Source organism: Lissotriton helveticus, chromosome 12, assembly GCF_964261635.1.
Source record: "Lissotriton helveticus chromosome 12, aLisHel1.1, whole genome shotgun sequence".
NCBI lineage: Eukaryota > Metazoa > Chordata > Amphibia > Caudata > Salamandridae > Lissotriton > Lissotriton helveticus.
This window is the reverse complement of record NC_136073.1, coordinates 166,844,762-166,863,053: the sequence shown is the minus strand read 5'-3', so window position 1 is coordinate 166,863,053 and position 18,292 is coordinate 166,844,762. Positions and strand designations below refer to the sequence as shown.

General features: G+C 47.1%; 1 protein-coding gene across 1 annotated transcript; it reads left to right on the top strand.

The window, feature by feature from the left end:
• The first annotated feature begins 1,674 nt into the window (after positions 1-1,674).
• Positions 1,675-14,183, top strand: SERPINE1 (serpin family E member 1). Its single transcript, XM_078671312.1, has 9 exons — positions 1,675-1,749; positions 5,649-5,911; positions 6,444-6,677; positions 6,896-7,090; positions 8,087-8,285; positions 8,546-8,646; positions 9,255-9,341; positions 9,525-9,608; positions 10,913-14,183. Exons 2-9 carry the CDS (start codon positions 5,650-5,652, stop codon positions 10,948-10,950), a joined length of 1,200 nt encoding a protein of 399 aa, XP_078527438.1. The 5' UTR covers positions 1,675-1,749; position 5,649; the 3' UTR covers positions 10,951-14,183.
• The last annotated feature ends 4,109 nt before the right edge of the window (positions 14,184-18,292 follow it).

Sequence of the window (18,292 nt, the reverse complement as noted above, 5' to 3'; positions counted from 1 at the left end):
GTATGTTATATCATAATAATAATAATAACATTTATAAAGCGCATGGTTACGCCATCTCAGCGTGTCCCTGCGCTAAGTGAGAGGGGGTGACAGAATACCGATAACAGAAGATCACCTTGCGTTAGATAGTGAACAGGTGGGTTTTCAGCAGCTTTCTAAATTTGGTTTCAGAGCATTCAAGCCTAAGTTTGATAGGAAGTCTGTTCCAATTCTGAGCAGCCAGAAACCGGAAGGAACGACCTCCATTTTGGCCTTCTTTACCTAGGGAATTACCAACTGCCCTGTCCCGCTGGATCTAAGAGACCTGCTAGGAACATACTTGGAATATAAGTATGGCCTCGTAGCGCTGTAGTAACAGTCACGACTTGGATCGAGGGGGTGAGGGGTTAATTCATTTGCTGGCGCTGACTCTTGTGCGACAGGAAAACACTTTTTATGGGAACATTATTTGTCTGGAATCAGCAAAATAAAAAATATTCTGCTGTTTACTCTCCTAGCAACGCCCATCCCATGTCTGCAGCCAGCATGGTGGTGACTGCGGAGCAGGGCACCCGACAGGTCCTGGCGGAGGTAATCATGGAGGTGACAGAGGCCCGATAAATACCTCATCATCAGCCATATCTGAGGTGTCCACGAATGTGTCAGAGCGACGGTCATTACGTCACGGGCTGTGTTTACAGTCTGCTCCGTGGTGGCGGAGGCGTTGTACGTACCTCACAGCATGCTTACAACTACCAGCGGCATAGTGAGTACCTCAGAGCCCGGGGCTATGTATTGTAGTGAGAGTAAACGTCCCTACCTCACAGTATGTCCGAAGTGAGCGTGCACGCACACAAACATGCCCCGCTGTCAAGTTACTTCAACCTTGACAACCAAAACCTCCTACCACGATAATACCCCCTGGTTACAGCTTGAATCATAAAATAAGCAATAATCACCGTTAAGAGCGCCCTTCCGGCCTCTGGGCCCGGTGAGACTGCACCTGCTGCACAAATGGAGCCTACGCCTCTGATAAGTCACATCTCTGCTAACGCACCTTATTCCTTACCTTAGCCACACCCAGCGCTTGGGACCAAACTACGGCTCCCACAATGCACCTCACCCTGCCTCGCAGCCGCCATGTCGATCCAGGTACGGGCGCAGACGCAGCTCCGTCAGCCTACCTCAGTACTGACCCACAGCGCATTCCTGCTAATCTAGTCCCAGGTGAAGATACAGCTCCTCAATGAGGAGCTGTATCTTCGCCTGGGGTCCTCCTCAATCCACCTAACATACAGCACCCCAACGTCTCCAAATAATGGGCCCACACACTGCTCTGTCAGTGGACATAAATCCTGCTCTGCAGCACGCGCTGAACCCGTCGACGGCCCAGACATGGCACACCTCAGCTCTGACGTGCAGGACCCGCTCTTCCTCCAGCAGCGCACCCCTCGACCCCCCACCCCTGCCCCTGTGATTTCTGGCCTCTGGCCAGCCTCTGTTTGTGGCTGGGCACGCTGTGTCACTAGGAGACTCCGAGCCCCAGACTCTGTGTGCTGTGGTTTCCCCGTCAGGCTGTGATGATTTCACGTTCAAAGTTACTGAGAAACTTCGTGCCCTGCGGGGGAGGAGCGGGCGGGGCCGGGGCGCTGCGCTCTGTATATAAAGTAAGAGCGGGCTGAGGCAAGCAGCTGCAGCCAGACTGTACACCACATCTGGAAACATCTGCACCGAGCGCAGGAAGCAAGACCGGCAGCCGAGCACATACAGGTGAGGCCTCCGGGGCGAGGGCACGGCGTGGACGGGCATCGGGGAGCCACGGGCAAGGGCTGGACAGGGCACTTGGGGCTTCTGGGGCAGGCCACAGAGAGGCACAAACAAGGAATGGACAGGCATCAGAGAACCATATACCAGAAATAGACAGGCACAAACAAGGAATGGACAGGCATCAGAGAGGCACAAACTAGTAATGGACAGGCATCAGAGAACCACAGGCAAGAAATTGACAGGCACAAACAAGGAATGGACAGGCATCAGAGAACCATATACCAGAAATAGACAGGCACAAACAATGAATGGACAGGCATCAGAGAGGCACAAACTAGTAATGGACAGGCATCAGAGAACCACAGGCAAGAAATTGACAGGCACAAACAAGGAATGGACAGGTATCAAAGTGCCACAGACAAGAAACAGACAGGCATCAGACAGGCACAAACAAGGAATGGACAGGCATCAGAGAGGCACAACCAAGGAATGGAGAGGCACAAACAAGGAATGCACAGGCATCAGAGAGCCACAGCCAAGAAATAGACAAGCTTCAGCGAGACACAGGCACGAAATAGACTGGCAGCAAAGAGGCACAGGCAAGAAATGGACAGGACACCTAGGGACAGCAGGCAAGGAATGGACAGGGCATCAGAGAGCCACAGGCTAGGAATGGACAGGCATCAGGGAGCCACAGGCGAGGAATGGACAGGCATCAGGGAGCCACAGGCGAGGAATGGACAGGCATCAGGGAGCCACAGGCGAGGAATGGACAGGCATCGGGGAGCCACAGGCAAGGAATGAACAGGGCACCTGGGACATAAGGCATGGCATGGCCTGAGCACTCGGGCATTTCAGAGAAGGCTTGGAGGAGGCATCAGAGGAAACCAGGCATGGAACAGATAGGGTGCTACGGGATCTCAGGCAGGGCATTTATAGGGCGCCACTAGGTACACCGGCCATGGCATGGGCAGAGCATGGCATAGAGATGGTGCCATGGAGCGCCAGACATCGATTGGATCTGGCAACAGGAGACTCGGACAGGGCAAAGACAGGGCATCAGGTGGACCTCATGCGAGGAATGGACTTTCCCTCACGAGGCATCTAGCATGGGCATGATATGGCATCCTTGGGTACCAGGTATGGCATGGACTGAGCACCACGGGCACCAGGCATTATATTAGCAACGCACCAGAGGACAGCACGAGAGGCAGGGACAAGGCATGGGCAACAAACAGGGCATAGAGAGGGGCCCTGAGGGTACCACTCACGGTATGAACATGGAACGAGAAACACCAGCATGGCACGAACAGCTCCTCGGGGGAATCCTGCATGGACCGGGCATCGGGCGTGGCATGAAAAGTGTGGCAGAGGCCTTATGACAAGCATGGGCAGGGAACCAGACTGTTTCAGTCCTGGCACATACATGCCACCCGTGGCATCAATCATGGCAATGGCAGGATACCAGGAGGGCATCAGAATGGCATTAACAGGGCATGAAGGGGCATCAGGTGTGGCATTGACCGGCTACCAGCGGTCCGAAGGCATAGGAAGGGCACAAGGGAACACTAGGAACTTTTATGGCCATTATAAGTTTCATTAAGATAACAAATAAAATGAAAATACCTATACAAATAGAAGTGTTTAGTTAAATAAAGAATTGACAGGGGACAGAACACAATGGTGTTTGCAAGAAACAACCAGTGGCTACAAGGGATTATTGGATGGGACAAGCTGACACTGAGGGAATAACAGAGAGAGTGGGGGCGGGGGGAGCACTGGGGCGGAGAGAGAGGGAAGACTGGGGGAGGAGGTGGGTCAGAGGGGAGAATGTTATGCTTTTATTAAGTACAGTAACTGTTCTCTAAAGGCCCGGTTAGGGGAATTAGATTCTTAGGTGAAAACAGAAAGTTTCACCCGGAAGTGACCGGTCCAGTGAAGGACCGACGGATCTCTTGACCGGTTCTGAGCCTTCCAGTCCCCAGGTGAACTTGCTTCTCAGGTTTATCGATCTCTCGAATAGGTGAAGCATTGGTGTAATAGGACGACTTGAAGGTTATGCAGGCTGTTTCGATTTTGTGTCTTAGTTCTAAGTTTTTGAGAATTGAAATATATGACAAAGACTGAAATTCTGAAATAATGATAATAATAATCTGTTATCTAGGGAGCACATTCACCAAATCACTTTACGCAGCGTATATAGTTTTTATATACCATTACTGCAAATTAATAAGCATTGGTACTCATTTAAAAACAATAGGTGAATGAAAGGCAGATTAGATATTTTCAGAATTCAAAGCTGCAGATCACACACAGATCTCAGCAACACGAGTTCATGTCTCTAAGCTATCTCACCAGCATTGTGGCACCTGGAAATGAGGGTGAAATTCTTGAGTGTTATGAGCAGGTGTAACCAAAGGTTGGTTGATTCAACAAATTAATCTTATGCCCGCTGAGCTTCACTGGCGGATCTAGGGGATTTGGCCTTTAAAAAAAATAATGATATTTTATGAGGCTCCAAGAAGCTGCATAGCACGTTATGTAGACTATTTGTCTAGTAGATCCATTTTTAAAGGACAGCGTAGCACGTGGGCAGCAGTAAATGAGATATAATGGTGGTATAGTGTGGCATATACATCTGCAATTCCTTGGTGTTTTGGAAGACTGATTAAAAAATATATTTTTAGAAATTTCATTTTCTGCAGATTTACTTCAGAAAGTCCATTCAAAGAGTCACTTTTTGATTGTTATACTTTGAGGCGTCTTGTAGTGTGAAGCACTTAGTCGTTCTGTAGTGCTGTGGTTGTTGTACTTTGTTTTTTTGTGGTAGGAATTTAGAACCGTGTAAAATTTGCATAATTCGCTTTGGTGTAATTATAAAATGACGTGTAATTACACCAAATGTAAAACTGGGATTTGGCGCTATACTATGGTGCAAAATGAGTCCTTAGATCCATTTTAAACAGGAGGACACATGTCACAAAAAATTAGCTAAAAAAAACAAATGCCACAAACACTTGCACTCTGATCATTAATGTTGTTCCTGTGCACTTCTGCTAATGTTTTGCCGCAAATGCCATGTAATTACACAACATGGAGTAATAGCATAATTTCTGGAATGTCACCTAAAAATAACAATACAAAATGTCCAAATTTACACGAGTTTATGTCTAAAAAACATAACATTTCGCCCTGGTCCATGCAGGATGAAGCTGTCTGCCAGTCTGGGGAACCTCTGTTGCTTTAATGTGTCTGTCTTCTGTAAAGTGAGGCATTCAGTCATTTTTGAGTTCCTTGATCGCTGTTGCTTATTTTGTGCTGTTGAGTGAAGCTGTTTCTCAGGTTGTGCTGCAATGGCTGCTGAAGTGTGTTTTCTCTGTGATTGCCTGGTTGATGTGAGGTATTATTCCTCTGCAGGGTAAAGTTCGTTCAATGAGCATTCTTCTTGCTGTAAAGTATTTCCTTCTGTGAGATGAAGATCTGGTACATTCTGTGGTCTATTGATTGCTACATGTGTTTTTCTTGCTGCTATGTGTTTTTCTCTGTAGGATGGCCTGGTACAGTCTATGGTCTATTGATTGCTACATGTGTTTTTCTTGCTGCTATGTGTTTTTCTCTGTAGGATGGCCTGGTACAGTCTATGGTCTATTGATTGCTACATGTGTTTTTCTTGCTGCTATGTGTTTTTCTCTGTAGGATGGCCTGGTACAGTCTATGGTCTATTGATTGCTACATGTGTTTTTCTTGCTGCTATGTGTTTTTCTCTGTAGGATGGCCTGGTACAGTCTATGATCTATTGATTGCTACATGTGTTTTTCTTGCTGCTATGTGTTTTTCTCTGTAGGATGGCCTGGTAAAGTCTATGGCCTCTTGAATGCTTACCTGTTTTTCTTCTCCTGTAGGATGAAGCTCTCTCTATTCACTCTGGCCAGTTTGGCCTTCTGCCTATCTGTGGATGCCTCCTTACCGACAGAAGGCCTTGGTGTTGCTGAACTCTCTACAGACTTTGGAATGAAGGTCTTCCGGGAGATCATCAAGTCTTCGACGGACGGCAATGTGGTGTTCTCTCCTTTTGGAGTGTCTTCTGTTCTGGGCATGGTACAGATTGGAGCCGGTGGGAAAACCAGGCAACAGATCCAGCATGCCATGAAATACAGCCTAACTGGTAAGAGATGTGGAGGAAATATCAGCCTAGGCAGACAATATACAGAAATTACCTCAGTCTACCACCCTGTAAGAACACTAAGATTCCTGTTTTCTCCTATGGTCTGTCCACGCCGGTCTCAGATGATGTATACTAGGATGACCTCCTTAGAAGGAGCTCTTGGTAGTCACTGTCTTCTTTCACCACCTAACAATATATTGCCCTATCTCCTTCCCTTTTACTCCCATTCCCTTGCTTCATTATCCCACCCCTATCTTGCTCACTTTTTATGGACAATCTTCCCTTTTACTCTCACTTATTGAATAAATTCCTCCCAAAAATTTCTCTTTGATTCGCTTCTTCTCTTACTCTCTGGAATATACCCATTGCAAAGGAAACTGAATTACCAGATCCTGCCTCACCAGAGTTTCTCAAGTTTATTACATGAAAGAACTGAAATCTGAGCTTAAGTCACTCTGAACTCTGTAGCATTTTCCAGAGCGTAGACCACAAGGCTTCAGAATTAACCACCCTCTACCTCTTGTGGTTCCAGAGCGGCGTGTCAGCAAAGCTCTCAAGTGGCTGCGGAAGGAGATTACGGGATCCTGGAACCTGGACGTGGTGAACACGGCTGACGCCCTCTTTGTACAGAGGGACATGGAGCTGAGCGCTGGCTTCATGAAGAGCTTCTTTCGAGCCTTCCACCAACTGGTCAAGCAGGTGGACTTCACCAACGAGGACCTGGCCCGGGACATCGTCAACGACTGGGTGAAGATCCACACGGAAGGTGAGATGATGAGAATGCTTTGCAGACCTCTTTGCTGCTCTTCTGTACAAGATACATATTGATTTCCTTTGGTGGCCCATTGATGAGGTTGGGAGAGGCCTGGTTCTGGTTCTACTGCTGCATTACAATATCTGTCTTGCTCACTGTTTTCTTCTGCTCCCTTCTTAGTGTTGATGACGTCCATGCCTCACTCTCTTTTCCTGTGTGCTCTTCTCTAGGGATGATAACTGATTTCCTGGCGCCGGATGCCTTGAACGAGCTCACCCGCCTCGTCATAGTGAACGCCATTTACTTCCAGGGGATGTGGAAGCTGCCCTTCCCAGAGAAAGCCACCCGTGAGCGCCTCTTCCACAAATCTGATGGCAGCACCATTTCTGTGCCTATGATGGCGCAGAGTGCCAAGTTCGATTACAGTGAGTATCTAGTGATATCAATTGATAATGGATAAATACATTTGAGGAGTTTCTCTAGCTATTTAAGTCCCGGTGCTAGACAGTTCCACAGAAGAGCTGCTGCTCAGGAAGGAATTGGACAGAAACATGCATGTCTTGAATTGCTCATTTTCCACCCATAACAGTAGGTCCATATCTAAGACACTTGAAACACTCAGGACAGAGTGGAGATAGGTGGGATGTTGCATGTGTAGTGCTTGGAAGATCTGGCAGAGGATCTTGAATTTTATTTTAGCCTCCAGCAGCAACCAGTTGAGTTTTCTTAGGCCTGGGGTAACATGGTTGAGTTTCTTTGATGATGTACACATAAGTCTTATCGAGGACGTAGGATTGTTTTCTGCTGTGCCCGTGTAGTACTTAGTACCCTTAGCAGTCCCACTTCCCTTAGTGCAGTAAACAACTGTGGAATCTTGAACCACCTCCTGAAGGTCTAATAGTTTAAGAAGAGGGAGTACTTTGTTCAGCAAATGGAGAGCAACTCTGCCTGATTCCACTCAGTGCTCATTGGGGTATTCAATGGAATATAGAGTCCAAGCTAAAAGCACAATGATATGACTTCTATGAGCAAGAGAAGGGAGCAAATCCCTCAGCCGGAGGGGTGGGCTGGGAATATAGAGTCCCAAATCTAGACAGAACAGAATATTATTACAACAATATCGAGATACAAAATAACAAAAGGTATGTTTCTATACAATACCTAACTCCTCATATAGGTACCGTATTGAAATGAATATCTTCAAGGTACGTAGATGTGGAGTTATGAAGAGTAAATCCTTACCTTCTTCTGTGCATTACATTTCAATATTCTGTATTGTCGATATTCAGGTTCGATACACCCTGCTACAATCTCAACAGGAGACTCACTCAGCAAGTGTATGTCTTGATAATAGACCCTGTGCACCAAAATTAACCACTGCAACTTCTCCCCCTCTCCCATGCTCTCTCCCTCCATTGCAGGCGAGTTCCTCACACCTGATGGAGAGTACTATGACGTGATCGAGTTACCGTACCATGGGGAGACTCTCAGCATGCTCATTGCGGCGCCCTATGAGAAGACAGTCCCTCTGACTGCCCTAACCGACATACTGGATGTGAAACTCATTGCTCACTGGAAGAACACCATGAAGAAAGTCACTCGCCTCCTCGTCCTGCCCAAGTAAGTGTGGTACCATACGGGTCATGAGTCGCCCCATGTATGTTGTGAGAGTCCTTCCATGTGTGTCACTAGAGTGCCCTCGTGTTCACACTAAATGAATGTGTGCATTTGTGTGATAATTGCTGGCATGTGTGGTAGCTCCCTCGCTCTGTAGTCACTGCACCCGTCAGCTGTCATGCTCAATGCTCAGTACCCACTCGCGTTCGGGAGTTGCCTCTCTTTGCTTCCATGGCACTCAACATCTGTCCCTCTCCCGATAGGTTTTCCCTGGAGAGCGAATGTGACCTGAAGACGCCGCTGATCCGCTTGGGGATGCAGGACATGTTCGATGGGACTGTTGCGGACTTCACCAACCTCTCTGGTAAGTGTACATGCTTTAGAGTGGGAGAAGCCGAGTGAGGCTCTGATGAGTGTGGGCTGTGAGGGGGAGCGGGAGAGGGTCTCTTACAACTTTCCTAGACACCACCTCACCAAGCCATCTTTCACAGTCCCCTCTTCATAACTCTTGAGAGTCTGAGGGAACTCTCTCCAACCTCTCTCGTTGCCTCACTCTCACCCTCAGCTCCTCTCCTCCTTCATTGACCCTTCTCAGACCCATTCTGAGACCCGCCTCAGATGCCACCATGCCAGCCTTTCACATCCCTCTGTGTATCCCCTCTCCTCAACCTTCCCGCTTAACCATCTCTTCACTTCTGTCATATACAGCTCCTTCTCAATCCTTGTTTAGCCTAGCCATCACATCACTAGCGCCTTCTTCTCCCAACAGAGCCTTTTCTCAGGCCCTCTCTGAGACTCCTCCTCGCATCTCCTCACCTCTTTCTCCATGCTCCCTCATTCCATCTCCTCAAAATTCCTACTCACACCCTCTACTCACTCATCCTGGTCACCCTTTCTACTCACAGGGCTCACCGTGCTCTCTAGCTCACCCTCCTTCTCACCTTTCCTCATGCCATGTGTATTGCTTTGCAGGTGCAGAGTCACTCCACGTCTCAAAGGCCCTGCAAAAAGTGAAGATTGAAGTGAACGAGAGTGGTACAAAGGCGTCTGCGGCCACAGGTGAGTGCTGCACTGCTGCACCCCCCACTTTAGACCACACAAGGGCTATGGAAAACGCTATCCAGGCCTGGGTTAGGTCTCATTATATGCAATCAGAAAATAGAGGATTCTGTTCAATGTTTGAGAATACTTTCCTGTGAGGCACAAAGTTGATGTCCAATCTTTTGTCCTCTTCCCTTGCAGCTGCTGTTTTTTACGGGCGAATGGCACCCTTGGAGGTGGTGATGGACCGACCCTTCTTGTTCGTCGTGCGGCACAACCCAACAGGTAGGCTGTTCTCTGAGCCTGCAAGGGTCTCATTATGGAAGGGACTTATCTTGGGAAGAGGGGTGGAATCACCCAGTAGCGAAGAGTGGTAAAAACGTCTGAGTATTCTCGGGGGGGTTTCAGTGTAAAAGAGATTGATAGATGGGAGGGCGCTTGCCAGAATAAGAGGAGCGTACCAGGTCCAAGGAGAGCACTCAAGGCAGATGGGTATTCTGTGTCCCTCCCAACACCAAAGAGATCAGAAGAAAATCAGGGGTGCCAGAGGGGATGGGAGGGGTCCTTGTCCTACACAGAGTGCTAGATGCTGACGGGCTGTTGGGACCCAGAGACGTAGAACCATAGGGTTGTGCTGGGTGGTCTTCAAGCACCAAGGAAGGCAGTAGATTAGGAACGTGGCGCTCTGGAGCCTCCCATCAGTCAAGTTAACGCTAGGAGTGTAGGCCGTCCCAGCCCCACACGAGTGACTCACACCAGTAGGAAAAGGTGTCACGGTATTGAAAAAAATTACAGAGGCTGTGTAGCACTTGTTGGAGCTCCTGCCAGTGAGGAAAAGAACTTGCTCAGATTAAAACATAGATGGGCTGAAGGCACAGTCGTGGTTGGTGGCTAGGTGACAAAATTGTGTTGGGGGCTCAGTGTGGGCAAGTGAGGCTCAGTAATGACAGGTGTGGGTCGAGGGTTTAGTGGCAGCACAAGTGTGTAGGAGTGGCTTAGTGGTGTCAGGGATGAACAGGTCTCAGTTGTGACACATGTGAGGAGTTGGGGTTTCGTAGACTCGGACATGAGGAGATGGGGCTCCTTGGGGTCAAGTGTGGGGAGTTTGGGCACAGTAGAGTCAGGTATGAGGAGGAGTGGCTTGGTGGAGTCAAGCGTGTATATTTGGGGCTCTGTGTGGTCAAGTGGGGGAGTTGGGGCTCAGTGGGGTCAGGTGTGGTCGGTGGCCAGGTGGCGGTACGTGTAGGGATGTGAGGTTCAGTAAAGTCAGGTGTGAGCAGGTGGAGTTTGAGGTCTCCAACAGGCGTGGGCAGTACAAGTTATAAAATGTTTAAAAGATGTGCAGGGGTCCCCACTTTAGACTTGATATCAGGTAGAAGCACCCCGACGCACTTACTGCGCAGACTCTGTCACTTCCGGGGTAAACAGAAGATATGTAGGAGGAGACAAATGAAAGGAAGAACGTGCAGTGCGCACAACAGGTCACCACACCCCACCACACCCCATTCCCCAAACTTTGCTTTGAGGCATTCACCAGTCAGAGCCTTAATGAAGCCCAGTCCTGATGTCTTCTTCTCTTTCATTCGCAGGCACCATCCTCTTCATGGGCCAGGTCATGGAGCCTTGAGAACCGTCCCGCGGGAAGCCCGCGCCTGAGAAGGGCCCCTCCGCGCCCCGCGCCCCCATGCCAGGGCGAACGGACAAGAGGAGGCGCCGGGCACGAGCGCAAAGACATTTCAATTCATCTCAATGGGACGTGCAGGTGTGGGGTCCTCGACTCTGGGCCGCACTCCCGCCTCGCGCTCCTTCAACAAACCTCATACCTCAGTCCGGGGAAGGCGGTGAGATGGCCACCCCCATACCGAGACTAGCACCTTTCTTGCAGACACTGACAGTGGCGCAAAGCATCCTGGGATCCATTCCTCTTTCCGGGTTAACCGAAACGCAGCTTTTGCCCACGTCATGGCTGATGAAGTATTAATTTATTCATAGATACGTGAATGTTATGTTCTTGATGCACTGCCATTTTGCACTATGTTTAGAGTTGTGATTTCTGTTAATACTGAGATTATGTTCTATGTTATGATCTGTGATGTTATCTTATGTTATGTTACACGTTACTTGCTGGTGTTGGCTTCGGGGAGAAGGCCTGGCTCAGCTTCCTAGCCATGGCAGTTTTGGCAGTGCTTCCTATGACAGCCTCTAATAACCTTCCTGAAAAGACACCACTATTCACAATGCTCCTCTCTTCATCTCTAGATTGCACGGCCCTCTATTTTTCCATGCCCCAAGGAGGCAGGCCAGGCAGGGACTCCTGTCCCACGAGGCACCCCCTGACTGACAGCTGATCTTGCTTGAGCCCCAAGACCAAAAGTATCAGTTCACAGCTGTCCTACATTGCCACGTGCCTCAAAATCCCATCTAGTTACATGAAGGGTGGCACTACACTTACCAGAATGCATTGCAATGTGAGGCTGTAAGAGGTTATGTTGTGCTTATATTTAGGGGGTCTACAACACAAACTGTTGGTATTTTTGAGGCCTTGGGAGGACAGTGGGGCACACTGAGACCAACTTTTTCTGTACCCTCGCCCCACCGTGGAGATTCTTGGCCACTTCCTGAAAGCAGAAGTCACACCCTATGTAAGGGGACATCTACGCCAGCCTGTTAGCGTCTGTGGAGGTCAAAAGAAGGTGCCTTATCCCAAGATCTCAAATGTAGGAGAGGGAGCCGAATGTGGTGTTATCAAGCCTCCTCCACATTGCAAAAGCGTGAGGCAGCAGTGTGGAGACTGTGTGGACTGTGAGGGTGCACAGCTAGGCAACCTTGTCTAGTTGAAGGCCTCATCTCGAGTATTGCGTTCTTCTCTGGAGGCCACACCTGCAGCATTTTTCCAATGGGCGGATCCTGAACCGGGGGCATTCCCTCCAGCTCTGGAGACCTCAACTGCAGCATTGAGTCAAAGTCCAGATTCTGAGTCCGAAGTAGTGCGTCCTCCCCTGTGGACCACTGTGAGTGATGCATCGGTCTGTAGGTGATGCTCTCGATGGCCACGCCCAGTTCTGGAGAGCTCACCTCTAGAAGGATAAAGAATGGTTAGAAAGGCTCTGAAGCAGACCCAGAAAGATGGGGCAAGTTCTGCATCAGACATCTAAATAGGGGAGCAGCAGGACCCTACCAATGAACAACCTTGAGGAGAGGGGGAAGGGGGGTGCATACTGGCTGTATTGTATCATACCAGAGCTATATATACCCTAAGAGAGATGGGGACATTCCAGTAGGTGTCTAGATCTAGCCTAAAGTAAAGATACATCAGATCTGTATGACTTACTGGCCAGGCAGCCGAATAGTAACTAATAATTCCATCCACACAGAAAGGGCAGTACATAGAGAATTGGTTTCCTGTAAGGGTCAAGGGATTTGCATCAGGGCTAGAAAACATAGAGGATCAGACACAGACTAGTGATCACAATGTGAGAACAATACAGGGATTGAGACATAGGCAAGTGTTTTATGCAACAGCAGGAGGGGAAATTTCCAAATTATATCATTGGGTGGTGTCTGGGCACCATCAGTGGACTTGTAAAAGTATTTCGGCTTTATGCTGCAGTTTGTGGGCCTACACTGCCCTCTAGTGGTCAATGGATAACTTGCAAATCTCCCTTTGCAAGTTGTCCTGCTAAAATGCACCTCAGTTGATATATACTATCACACCGCTGCATTTTAGTGGCAGTAGATTATAGCAGTCTTTTTGAGAAATAGCGGCAATGCTCCGCTTTATTAGTATAGAAGAGCTGCTCCCAATAACCACCAGTGCCAGCGACGGCGGAGCAGTGCTGCAGATACGTGCCTGTTCTGTCCTATTGTAGTGCAGCAGTCCGGCTGGGAGGTACCCCTAATGTCACGCTACAATATATCAGTCCTCTAGAGAAGTGGCTGTCCTGTCCTAATGCAATATAGGAGAGGGAAGTGCTTGTACTGTCCTAATTCAATATAGGAGAAAGAGAAGTGACTGTACTGTCCTAATGCAATATAGGAGAAAAAGAAGTGATGCACTGTCCTAATGCAGTATAGGAGAAAAACAAGTGACTGCACTGTCCTAATACAATATAGGAGAATATAAAGCGCCCGCACCGTCCTGCCTGTACTATCCTAATGCAATATAGGAGAAAGAGAAGTGACTGTACTGTTCTAATGCAATATAGAAGAAAAAGAAGTGACTGTACTGTCCTAATACTATATAGGAGAAAGAAAAGTGTCTACACCGTCCTGCCTGTACTATTCTAATGCAATACAGGAGAAAGTGAAGTGTCTGTCTTGTCCTAATGCAATATAGGACGGGGAAAAGAGGTGTCGGTACTGTCCCAGAGTACTAACACATACTGAAGAGAAGTGAGTTTCCAGCACCCTTGCGTAGTAAAGTGTAGAGCTAAGAAATATTTGTACTATTCCAATACAGTAAAGCAATACGGCTGACACGTGCGAATGCTACCCCCAAAAAAACAGTCGAGCCCTCTTGAAAAGTCAAATACGTCGAGCTTGCTATTACCCTCCCAACATACAGTGGGGAGCGAGTGGGTGGAGCAGGGGGTGCAGGGGCTGGGGGTGGAGTGCGGGGGGAGGGGATAGAGCGCCCAGTCTCGATGCTGGGTGCGCCGGCCCACCGATAGAATGAACCCCCTTCAGTCGGAAGCTCCCTCGTGTTGTAGTGTGCAAGCCTGGGGTACAGCTCAGTTGGTTCATGCTGAGCTTGCAGGGGGAAGCAACTCTCAAGCAACTCGATGGAACACTGTGTAATTAATTGTTTGTATTATTAATGTTAAAGAGTAAATAATTTCTTAATAAAATGTGATTCATCAACGAGTCTGGTGCTTCTTACTGGGAATATTCTCAAGTGTGACCAGTACTGAGTACATGGGAGGAGGGGGGGGTCCTTCCAGACCCTTCATTGTTTTACTGATGTTATCAACTCTTGTATGGGAAACAGAGGTTTTAACGCGGGTGTTACCACTCAGGTAGGTAACAACGCGGTCATTACAACAACCGCGTTGTTACCACGCATGGCTTTACATCGCAAGCCATATCTACAACTTGCGCTAGATGGCGAGCAACACCAGGGAATGTGTTGGATTTTAAATCCAACACATTCCCTGCTGTTGTGCTAACTGGAGTAGTACTATTCCTAAGTCTAGCTCGCCATCTAGTGCAAGTCATAGAAACGACTTGCGTTGTAAAGCTGAAAGGGCGAGATTTTGATCGATACCTTATATCTATTGATCCAAACCTCGATCTGGTCGACTGAACCTTTGTTGCCTGTCTAGGAGGAAAACAGTACACCCATCTACAAGTTAGTTCACCCAATAAAGGACTCTACTCCCAAAGACCACAGACAGCTTCTAGCTTTCAAAAGTTTATTGTAAGGAAATGATAAGCTGCAAATACAGACATCTCAGAATGAGATTCACGAGATACACAGGTCCAATTACATACATGTGCTCTCGGAAAGCCCTCAGACGAGCAACAGAAATCACTAACACAAGTTCTAAGAATAATAAAGCTATCAGCATAGACGCATATCTCTCCTTCATTTAGGTTGGAGGAAAACACACAGGTTAGGCGTCCCTACCCTGTTCTAGATGGTATCCCTACTTAACCAAATCCCAACCTAACAAAGGTGTCAGCAGTGAATGACCCCCAAGGGAAGTCACCCACTCTAAGTCTCTCGGTGAAAACCTAAAGTTCTCCAGTCATGACCCCTCTCTGCCTACCCATCCGCTCTTTAAAGGGTCCTCAGGTCTCTGCTCTAACTCCACCCAGGGGTGCTGTCCCTAATACAAAACAGTCAACAACATTTGAGACGCCCCTTGCGAAACGCCTCTCACGTGGTGTAGCTTCAGGCTTTTTCCATGATGCTTTGTATTGGGCCTCAGACGTTAGAGTTGACCTTGCTTCTCAGGCTCTTCTCCGGCCCGCTGATACCCCTTAAACATTCCAGAACCCTCCTCCATGTCTGGGCCGTCTACTGAACAGACCTCTATTCATTCATTTATAATTGGATTCCCCCTTTCCTGTTGCAGACAGATATCTGCCGCCAAGAACCCAAACTCTCATAGACTTCTAAAAAGGCTTGCAACATTTCTCAGCCCAGACATGTACGTGTAAATCAATGCTAAAACATTTCAGGCCTACAATATTTCTCATTATGATTATAACATTCAACTTCTTCATTTAATTAAAGCATGTTAATACTCTTATTCTATTATTAAGTAAACATTTCTATAAATCATGGCCTATTTAATGCAATGACCAAACCATTAATATAATCTGCGTCGTGAAAAGAACCACCTTTCCTCTTAGCTCCAGCTCTGGCCCTGAGGCCTACCACGTTCTGCTTTTAACCATATACCATCTTATGTTTTAGCAGCTTCACGACATAGGTTCAAAAATAATCACATCTAATAAAATCATATAATGTTACACATTTCTGTATTAGTTCCACTTCTACTTAAATCTCTACATTAGCTATACATTCAGAATATAATTGCAGATACTATTAGCACTCATGGCATTTCTCCTCATGATTTGTGCTTACTACAGGTAAGTGTGATGTACTCATACATTTAAATCAGTTTGCGCTCTCTCAGTTCCCCCCTTTGATGACCTCTCGGGGTCATCACTAACATTTAAACTGCAGTTATTGCTGGCATTCTCTGCGCTTCCAGAGCCCTCAGACTCCTGTACTGATTATCTTGTATGGCAGCCAATCTCCGCAGCTGTTCTCTTTGGGCCCTTTCTGACCTTCTTGCTCTGTACCATTTGAATACCCTCACCAATCCCCACAATATTATCCCACAGATCAATATTATGATGATAGGCTTTAGAATATACCATACAAAGCTTTTGCCTAAGGTGGAAAACCACCCTCCAACTGTACTCATTCCGTGGCCCACCTTTTCCCAGACATTTTCTCTACTCAAGTCTTCGATCTCCTTGTGAATACTAGTTATGTTCCTAATTACTTTCTCAAGGGGCTTCGAATTGTCTGGAATGTAAGTGCAACATTCCTGGACCTTCAAAGCCTTACAGACTCCGCCCTCTTTTGCTAATAGGACATCTAATGCAAGACGGTTTTGAAGAACCATAGCTCTTATCGATTGCATCTCTCCTTCTACCAGCATTAAGGACTGAGCAGTGCTGGCAGACAACCTGTCGACAACTGTTGCCAGTCGTCTAATTTTAACATCATTAAGGATTATTCCCAAAAGAGGGAACATAGCTCCAAAGACATCTCCAACCATTTCGGCATCACCTACATCTCTCCTTCCCCTCGATGATGTCTGACCCTCAATGATCACTAAGTCTTGTGCATGATATATTTTGGGGAAGACAATTGCCAAGTAACATGATCCATACCAGTTGTCAGGTAGTCTCACGTAAGCATTTCTTCCACATACAAAATACACATTTGGAATCACTTGCATTCCCTTCAGGAAATCCTTAGTGTAGTACTCTAAATTAAAAGCATGTTCACAGTCAACTTCTCCAACGTATACATTTTCATAATACGTTTTAGCTCTGTGAAGACATAACTTTCCTCTCTGCGCTTTATCTAAAGCTATTGGACCACTACTACCCTTTCTCTTGTGTGACTTCTCTTCCTCGGTCCAATCTATTTTCCCTTGTCCAGATTTTTTCAAAATCTTTTGTCTTCTATAACGATCATCCACCTGCCCTATGAACTTCTTCTCGACTTCTGACACCTTGCATGTCAGGTTATTTCTACGGGCATGTGAAGTATCTAAGGTAATCCAAGGAATGAAGAACTTGGCCAATCTGTCTTCACTCTTCCAGTAGTCCCATTTGTTCATCTGCTTATAATTCGGGACTTCTGGCAACACTGAATCATAATTAGAGAAATAGTATTCAAAACTATCTCTCTCATAAAATATACTAAGCAACAAGATACATGTAATGCCATATGTCAGAGGGAGGTGATGGTATCTAATACCCTCGTCTACAGATGCCGGCAACTGCATGCAGACATAACAATCCTTAACCTCCATGGCATCCACGTATTCATATAAGAGTTTAGCATAAGCATTTGACCTAAAGTCTCCTTGGGACTCGTCTACGTGTAACCTGCGGGCTTCTGCAGCCAATAACGCTTTCTCTTGAGTGTTTTCCCTTTTCTCACCAGCAACAGTGGGTGTAAGCGTTTCTGCAGAATTCACATCAGTTACCTTTACCTCTTCTTCATGTCCCTTTACATAAGAAATTGTTACCACTAAAGCTATTAATATTATTACTCCTACTATTAGTGTACCTATTATACATTTAGCTCTACGGTTCGGGGTGCCGGCCTCCATTTCGTCAGACTATATGGTTCTCTCTTATCTTTAGCAAAAAGTTCTTTTCCTCTCGTTCCTTTACAGTCTCTTTTCAATCCTTTTGTCTTTAGAATCCACACAGCTGGAGGCTGACAGCCTTCTTCGCAAAAGTCCTTTAACAGTTCAAAAAGACAACCCTAGCCCTTCTCCATCAACTCAAGGGAAGTTCCCTAAAATTCTCTGCTTCCTGGGCGCTAGGTAATCTTCTTTTTCTGCTTGCTTTATTTACAAAGTTCTTTAACAGTCTACTATCAGATTTGTGGTTGCAGCTTCAATAGCATAGTTCAGTATTTCCAAACGAAGATTGTGCTCTTCATGTGCAGTTATCGTTGTACCAAAGTCGGGGAATTGCAATTCTGTAAGAAACATGTGTTTTAACTTGCTGAGGCGGGGAGGTCTGGGGAGCATGAATGTCAGTGACCCTTCTTGTTCGACACCGGGTACCAACAGTCGTATTTCCACGGTGATAATGGGCTCAGAACTGGACACCACCACCGCTCGGATCCTCCCTGTCTCCGGTTTCACAGACATTTGTCGCCAGATATGTCCACTCAGGTGTGGAGTATCTTCTGTTAGGCACAC

Coding starts and splice junctions, on each gene's coding strand:
- SERPINE1 (XM_078671312.1), top strand. CDS start 5,650: ATGAAGCTCTCTCTATTCACTCTGGCCAGTTTGGCCTTCTGCCTATCT. Junction 7,091..8,086: donor GAGTGCCAAGTTCGATTACA/GTGAGTATCTAG, acceptor CCTCCATTGCAG/GCGAGTTCCTCACACCTGAT. Junction 9,342..9,524: donor AAAGGCGTCTGCGGCCACAG/GTGAGTGCTGCA, acceptor CTTCCCTTGCAG/CTGCTGTTTTTTACGGGCGA.